This window comes from Primulina huaijiensis, unplaced genomic scaffold (assembly GCF_012295235.1).
Source record: "Primulina huaijiensis isolate GDHJ02 unplaced genomic scaffold, ASM1229523v2 scaffold41399, whole genome shotgun sequence".
Lineage (NCBI taxonomy): Eukaryota > Viridiplantae > Streptophyta > Magnoliopsida > Lamiales > Gesneriaceae > Primulina > Primulina huaijiensis.
The window spans coordinates 15,318-23,793 of NW_027359850.1; the positions used below are offsets into that span (position 1 = coordinate 15,318).

Genomic DNA, 8,476 nt, shown 5'->3' on the forward strand with positions numbered 1-8,476 from the left:
AAAAACACATAGGATATCCATACCCGTAGGTAAGCGGTGAATCCCCGACTACAATGCATCGACTCCTATATGTTTCGACAGAACACCCAACCTTGCCACCTGATGACCCCATGAGAGTCGGTAAACAAGTCAAAGTGTAATTCTAGCACATAGAGTCTCAATGTTGTCCCGGGTCATAAGGACTAATGGTGTACAACCATAAACTAGGACTTTTCCACTCGATAAGTGAGAACCACTTGGAAAGTCCTTTAATGGAGGGTTGTTCAGTGCACTCTACCAGGAGCACCTATCTGCATGCTCGGACATCACAATGTCCCCTACCAATGAAACATGGTACTCACATCGCAGATACTAGTCTCAAACTCGAGCGGCCTATATCCTTCTTAGCGGCGGCTGAATCGACTAGGAACTGTTTAGAATATACAGTATTCCAAATATGAGTTTCATGATACTCATCATACGAGCATCTCATATTCTTTCTACTATTTGTATATTCAAGGACTTTATCTATGCAACTAGCATGGGTATACGGATAAAGATGTGCCAAAACAATAATTTCAAATATTATTAAAATAAAGATTGCTTATACATAGAGTTTCATTGTGAACACTCGGCCAACACTTAGCTCGACGTGCACCTACTCTAACACTTGTATCTCTCGATCCCGGGCATTTCTCAAAGGGATGTGAGAAAAATGCCCAGAGCCACTCCTCTTGTGAGCTTTCTCCTTAGGCCTAACGACCCGGTCTCCTCTAGGTCTCTTCAGGGCTTCTCTTTTTTGATGTTGAGCCTCCTCCATATTGATGTATTTTTCTACCCAGGACAAAAGATCTTCGAAGTCCCCGGGCAATTGTTTTGTGAGGGAACGAAAGAAATCCCCTTCCAGCAATCCTTGCGTAAAAGCAGTGGTTTTTGTCTCGGGTCCACAGGCAGGGACATCCAGAGCCACTCGATTAAATCACTTGACGTAAGCTCTCAGAGTTTCGTCTTGGCCCTGCCTTACTTCAAAAAGACTAAAAGCAGTTTTTTTGTATTTCTTGCTGCTGCTGAATTGATGCAAGAATACCTTTTGAAAATCCTCGAAACAATGAATGCTCTGTGATGCCAACCCTTCGAACCATCTTTGTGCAGAGTCGACCAGGGTAGTTAAAAATACTTTACACTTGATCTGGTCTCCATAGCAATGTAACATGGCCATATTTTCAAAGCGAGCAAGATGCTCCTCGGGGTTAGAGCTCCCATCATAGTCCTTAATTTTGGCTAATTTAAAGTGCCTGGGAAGTGGTTCTCGGACGATGATGTCGGAAAATGGGCAGCCCTTGACAACTTGAGTATTGTTTTTAGAACCAACTTGCCCCTCCAACACTCTCACCTTCTTCCTTAACTCCTCCAACTCATCTGCCACAGTAGGAGACTTAGATCCTGCACTTGACTCTCTCTCCTCCTCTCTTCTTTCTTCCCCCTGCTCCTCTCGCGTGTGTTCTCGCTCTTGCTCTAGCCGAGTAGAATGATTAGCGAGGGGCTTTCTTGCCAAAGCTGCTTCCACAGCATCAGATACAATTTTAGCCAAGTCCTCGGGTGTCAAGTTAATAGTAGGCCGGGGACCAGTGGGTGGTGGGCCACCTGCACCAGAAAGGTGTGCGTTATTTTCTTCCTGAATTCGAGAAGTGTCTTGGTTCGTCTTTCTGGTATGAGCCATATCAACGTCTTAGAACTCTACTTCCCACAGACGGCGACAATGATGTAACCCGGGTGAAAGGGGTGACTTGGGTCGGGTACTCTACCGGGTTTGCTATCAATATATCGAGGGAAATATGAGTTGGACGTCCGGACTAAAAACTTCTCTCCTCCATTAATTGGCTTAAGAGATCTGTAAACAAGAAGGTAACCACGTGAATGGGCGTCGGAGGGGTGTCCGGCGTGACCACTCCGATGCTTAAGTCAGTAGGGAACTTAAGCAAGAAAACCAATGTAACCAAGTGATGGCTATGTAATTGGTGCAGAGAGTGGAGAGTAAATGAACAATAAATGAGAGTATTTAATGTGTCAATAGATAGTAAATGCAAAGATAAAACCTGGTATTTATAGTAGAGGATGTAATGATGACCTCGTTCTTTGTGTTGATCATTAATTATTGTAGGGCGACTGATTGTACCCTATATCCTGACATGTCAAATCTCATACTAGTCACATCCAGTCCACTTAATTTTGTCAACCATTTATATTATTGTCAGAGATAGGTCGGCTGTGCACACCCTACGCAGTCGGCGTCATTAAATGCTGCATTTATATCGAAGTGGCGTGGGCAGAATGCCTTTCGAGAAATTACAGGAGGGCTCGGGCATCCAATAACCCGGGAAAATTATATCTCGGCTGCTCCGATGGCCCGGCCTTTTGACTGGCCTCTTCTTATACACTTCCTGTCAATTCACTCTCAATGTCCCAACCATCCCGAGACTTGGATCTGCCTTCAGGTTGTCACCTTGTCGACTCAAGAGCAATCCATTCCTCTGATCCGAGCACTACCCATATCTCGGCTTGGGACCCGGGTCATCAGGATATCCCGGGCACTATCCATATCTCGGCGTGGGACCCGGGTCATCAGGACATCCTGGGCACTATCCATATCTCGGCTTGGGACCCGGGTCATCAGGACATCCCGAGCACTATTTATGTCCCGGGACATCCCCGGATATCAGCCGAGGACGGAGGACCCGAGACGATTAAGGTGTTAAATATTTAAAAGCTAAATTTTTATTTTTAGTTAAGAAAATAATTATTTTAAATAATTTAAGAATTATGGAATTTTAAGGTCAAATTTAAATTAAATGGTGGGAGCAAGAGAATCATATATTTTATAAGGGATTTTTTTTTTTAAAATAGATATTTTTAAATATTTTAATTTGAGGCTTAATAATTTTGTAAAGCTTAATGGGCCTAATTTATTATTTCAAAAACTAGGCTTAATTAAGCCCATTAATTAAGTGATTAAAGAATCTTTTATTATTTTTTTTTAAAAAATAAATAAATAAAAAAATACTCCTAGACCTACACACACCGACACCTACACGCACACACACATTCATGTAACTTTTGAAGTGCGGCGGCCAACATCTAACTCTTGGGCAAGGAAAGTTTTTATTTTTTTATTCATTCGTTCTTCAAATTTAGTCATCGTTCTTCCTTCCAACAACGATTACCGGACTTCCGTGCATCTCAAAGTGGGTTTTTGGTGGGGTTTTGACAAGAGAGAAGGATAGAAAAAAATAGAAATCATCCTCCGTTCGTTACCGATTTTCACTGTTTCGGTATTCGTATTTCTAGCGTTTTAAACGCAAGGACACGTTTTTAAACCTTCTTTTTGTACCATTCAAATCATATTATATTTGTTTAATTATGTTTGCATTAAAAATATAAAATCCTCCTTTTATTTTCGTTTTTATGGCATAACGTGAACAAAACTTGAGTTTTTGTGTTTCTAAACTCATGATTATGATGCATAAAGGCACTGCCATGGTAGGGCTATGGGAAGGGACGATTTTCAACATGTTTAAGGGTCCATATAAGCTTGGCTAAGGGCTGGAACAAGTGAGGGCAAGGGCTGAATGAAAATTTGCTTGATAGAGGAAGTTGGGTTCGGTTTTGAGGGTTAGGAAAGAGCAGGCCATGTGCCGCTGTTGGGACATGTTCATGGGTCCTAGTGGGGTCTAGTCATGGTCCTAGATGGCTTGTAGGAGGATGGTGCAAGGCTTAGGGCTGTAGCTTGAAGTGTGTTTCGCGTAAGGCTAGGGTTGACGGGTTGAGGGCTGTGGTCATGTGTGGGCTGTAGGGCTTGGTCCAGTAGCTAGTCTAGGGTTCAGTCTAGGTCCTACAATGGTTGGTTAGGGGCTGGACATGATGGTCATGACTTAGGCTTGAAGGAACCCAAGGTTGTGCAAGCTAGGATTTTCGAAAATGAGCAGAATTTTACACCATGGTTCTAGGCTTGTTCAAGGGTTTTAATTGGCTTGATTTGGGATTAAAAAAAAAAAAAGGTTAGTGAGGTGTTAGTAAGCTATGGGTCAAGTTTGGTAAAGTTTGGTTGATTTTTGAGTCGATACGGGTTAAAACTGGTACGTACGGTTAAGTTTTAAAAAGAATTGGGAAATTAGTTGAGGAGCTAAAATTTACGTCTAAGAAATATTTATGGATGTATTTTAAGGTGTCAAGTTAAGTTTAGGGATGAAAAGTTTATGTTTAAAATTAATTGGAAAGAAAATATTAAGTTTTGAATTTATTCGGGGTAAAAACACTTTATGGTTTAGTCAATAATTTATTAAATCGAAAGGCTCGGATTTACGTCTAAGAAAAATATTAGAAGACAAAATTAAGCTTATATGATGATTTGGGATAGGATTGAATCAATAAAAGTAAGAAAGTGTCAAAATCGAGAATTTTAGGGTCCAAGGATAAAATGATCATTTTGCGTTCCGGGTAGTACGAAAAAATTGGCAGTGCCCCAAAAAATCATAATACATGCTAAATGATATTTTAAAATTTTTATAATGAAATATAGAATGTTATGATTTATGATAAAACTATGCAATTTTTACTGTTAAAATGCTATTTTTCGAACGTGGAAAGGAAATGATATTTTATGTTTAAAAAGAAAAATAAAATTATTTTGAAGGATGCAAATTGGCTGTGACATAAAGGATATGATATATGATTTTTGGGAATATCGTGAGGGAAAAGGCTCCAGAGAGAGCTCGTTTACGGGAGAAGGCTTCAGAGAGAGCCCAAAGATTGTATTTCCATTTTACGTCGGTGCCTAGTGCCTGTCCCCATGTGCAATGATGGGCTAAGACTGATCAGTCGACCAGAGAATAAAAAAGCTATTCACTTTCAAGGATCAAACTTCACCCAAAATGATAAATGATCGAAAGCTTTACGATTTACGATTTATTTGTGATTAAAATTTATTTTAAATAAAAATATGATTTTTAATGCATGTGCTTATATATGTATTACTTGTTACTCCTGTTTAGAATGTGTTGAGTGTAACGTCCGAAAAACCAACCTACATAAACTACATGCATGCAGATTATTTTAATTGCTTAATTGTTTTATTTAATTGATTTTAAGTGCTAGCATGATATTTATTATATAATTAAATGTATGATTTCATGATTAAATGATAATTTGATATGATTGCATGAAATTAAAATTTTACCCGAATATTCGATAATAGGTAGGGGAAAGGAGACTGAGGATGATCAAGACAAGAATATGTATTTTTATTTAAATAATGGCAAGGCTTCCTAATATGATTTAAAGATGATTTAATTTTCATAAAAATGTTGGAGTTCGATTTATTTTACGAGACGAGCTCTATTTTGTCCGGGAAATTGGTTTTGTGACAATGAATTATTTTTAAAAATACGAAATGCAATGTTTTCGAAAACGAATTTTTTGTAGAATATTATTTTACAATTAAATAAGGGCAATTGGGCCTAATTAAGCTAAATTAAGTAGGCCCAATCGCCCTTCAGCAAACAAGCACAAACCTAAGCCCAATTATATGTTAATTAAAATACATAAATAGTGTTTTAGAGTTTTCTTTCACCATAATTGCTTCCATTCAGCCGAAATCCTCCCTTGCACACACAATAATTTTCGAAAATAATAAGGAGAAGAAAAGCTTGAATTCTTCATCGTCCGATCATCTAACGTCGCACCCTTACCGAAAATCGAATAATCGAGCGTTATAAATGTAAAAACACGTTTTCTAAACCCTTTCAAACATCATAAAAATCATAATATGTGTGTTTTAATTGATTATGCATGAAAAATAAGTGGGTTCGATTATTTTACGGTATGATACGGATTTTCAACGTTTTTACAATTTCACGCATGTTCTAAAAGAATCGTTATGAACCCAATAGACACGCTGCCAATACATGATAAAATATGATTGAATATGAACAAAACATGATAAATATTGAAGAGAAAACAAGCTGTAACAGCCGAGAGAAAATCAGGAAAAGGGCCGTGGGTTTTGAAGGTTTGTTTTGGCTTATTCTTGATGCTATGGCTTGATTACTATGCATGGGGCTTGGGGGCTCAGCCAAGGCTGGCTGGGGCTCAAGGAGGGTCTTTGGAGAGGGCCTGGTAGAGTCCTAGAGGGCTAGGACTCGCACAGCTGGGCTGGTGTAGAGTCCTCGGTTGATTGGGCTCTTCCCAAAGGTGATTGTGATCGGCCGATAATTTCAGGGGGTGGCTCGATTGAGGGCTGGGCTAGGTGGTCTGGACGGTAGCCAAGGACGGTCCAGTAAGGGTTAAGAAGGTCTAGGCTCGATGGTGGCCTGGGTAGAAGCCTCCACCCCAAGTTGACAGCAGCAGCGTACATGAGGAGAGGCGTGCAACTTGTTCTAGCTTCAGGTGGTTCGCGCGCGGGTTCCAGAGTCTAGGATGGTCTGGACGGGGTTGGGGCGTGGTCTAGGGATGGTTAGGGTCAGGTGGGCTCGGTGGTGGCTCGATTGGAAGTGTCCTAGGTTGTCTAGGATCCTTTGAGCGTGAGCAGCAACAATTGCGTGGGTCTTGGTTGAGTGCAGGGGAGTTGCATGGGTTAGGGGCTGGTTCGAGGGCTTGGGCTTGTCTGGGACGAATTTGAGAGTGGTCCAGGGTCACTGAGGGTCCGAGGTGGTCTCTGGTTAAGTCGCTATAGGAGTCCTAGGGTCACTAGGAGTCTTGGGCAAGGAGGGTTCACGCACAGAATCCTGTGGCTCGGTTGCAGGGCTTGGGCTTGAGCTAGGGCTAGGTTCTATGGGCTGGGCTTTGTCAAAGGGTTCCTAGGTGGGTTGGCTTGAGTTTGGCTCAAGGTGGCTCGGGCGTCGCTCGAGTAAATTGGGAGATGGCTCGGTGTATTCGAGTGAGGGTCATTATTTCTAATTTAATAAGGAAAATTGAAACCATGGGTCCACGGGTGTGGTTCATGGCTCACAAGGGTAGAATAAATAATAAAAATATTATGTTTAAAATTTGGGATCAAAATATGGAGTTTTGGATTTATCCGAGATTTAATCGCCGCACGAAACGCTAATTAAAAAGCCTAGTTTTAAGATTCATAAAATTATGAAAAAATTATATTTAATCTTAAATAAATATTTAGAATAATCTCATGACATTAAAAGCGAGAAAAAGATAAAATCAAAAATTTTTACGTCCAGGGTAAAACGATAATTTTACACTTAGAAAAATACGTAAAAGCTTGGCAGCGTCCCGAAGGATCATAATGAACGTTAAATGATATTTTATGATTTAAAATGATGATTTTGATGATAATATGTATTTTTATGATTTATTGTAAAGCTGTGCAATTTTTACTGTTTAAAATGATATTTTTGGAAAGCTATGTTATCTTATGATTTTAAAAAACAAGGAAAAATATTTTGAGAGATGTGAATTGACTGTGACAAAAGTATGATATAATGATATATGATTTTATGGAGATGACGTGAGGGCCAAAGCCCCAGAAAGAACCCATATTCGGGCCAAGGCCCTAGAGGGACCTCGTTTACGGGCCAAGGTCCCAGAGGGACCCTGTCTATAGGAAAAGACCCCAGAATGACCTTGACGATCGTATTTCCATGGTGGAGCTCAGTGCCCACCCCCATGGACCATAAGACTGCAGTCGATCAAAAGATAAAATCTAGTCACTTTCAAGGATCAAACTTCACCCAAAATGATATATGATTGAAAGCTTTACGATTTTAAATGATTTTATGTTATATGATTCATGATGATGATTAAAGCTATTTTTAAAATGATTTATTTATTGTTAAAGCTTATTTTAAATTANCATATGATTTATGATGAGGATTAAAGCTATTTTTAAAATGATTTATTTATGCTTAAAGCTTATTTTAAAATGATTTTACGATTTATTATTTAATTATGCTAAAATGATTTTAAATGGATTATTTATGTTCAAAAGCTATTTTAAATAAAAATATGATTTTAATGCATGTGAATTTATATGTATTATTTGCTATCCATGTTTAGAACGTGCTGAGTCTTTAGACTCACTAGGTTTGTATGATGCAGGATTTAAATGATTGATGGGAGGCGATGACGATTGAGTGGATCAAGTGCAGCTGTACACACCCGAGGGCTTTTATTTTTCCGCACTTGCTAGATACATAAATGATTTAAATATTTATGTTAATGATTTTTATTAGAGATATTTTTATGCTTTGCTTTATTGTTAGTCGATCTTTTTAAAGGTCGATTTAGAACTTTTGGTTAGTCGATGCTTTAGGATTTTTTTTATGCACTCGAGATTTCATATTCTAAATTATTATGATTGTTGATTATGTTAAGTTATTATATTTAGATAGTAGTTTCGTGTTTATGATTTATGATTAGTATTAAAAAAATCGAGGTCGTTTCATTGAGTCATTAGACTCACTAGGTTTGAATGCTGCAGGTGATGATG

At 38.9% G+C, this 8,476-nt stretch overlaps 1 protein-coding gene across 1 annotated transcript; it reads right to left on the bottom strand.

Moving 5' to 3' along the window:
* Nucleotides 1-958: 958 nt before the first annotated feature.
* Nucleotides 959-1,699, bottom strand: LOC140969379 (uncharacterized). The gene has a single exon (XM_073430701.1). The coding sequence runs from the start codon at nt 1,697-1,699 to the stop codon at nt 959-961; it is 741 nt and encodes a 246-aa protein (XP_073286802.1).
* Nucleotides 1,700-8,476: the final 6,777 nt, after the last annotated feature.

Excerpts from the sequence above, each read along its gene's own strand:
- LOC140969379 (XM_073430701.1), bottom strand. The coding sequence starts at position 1,699 with ATGGCTCATACCAGAAAGACGAACCAAGACACTTCTCGAATTCAGGAA.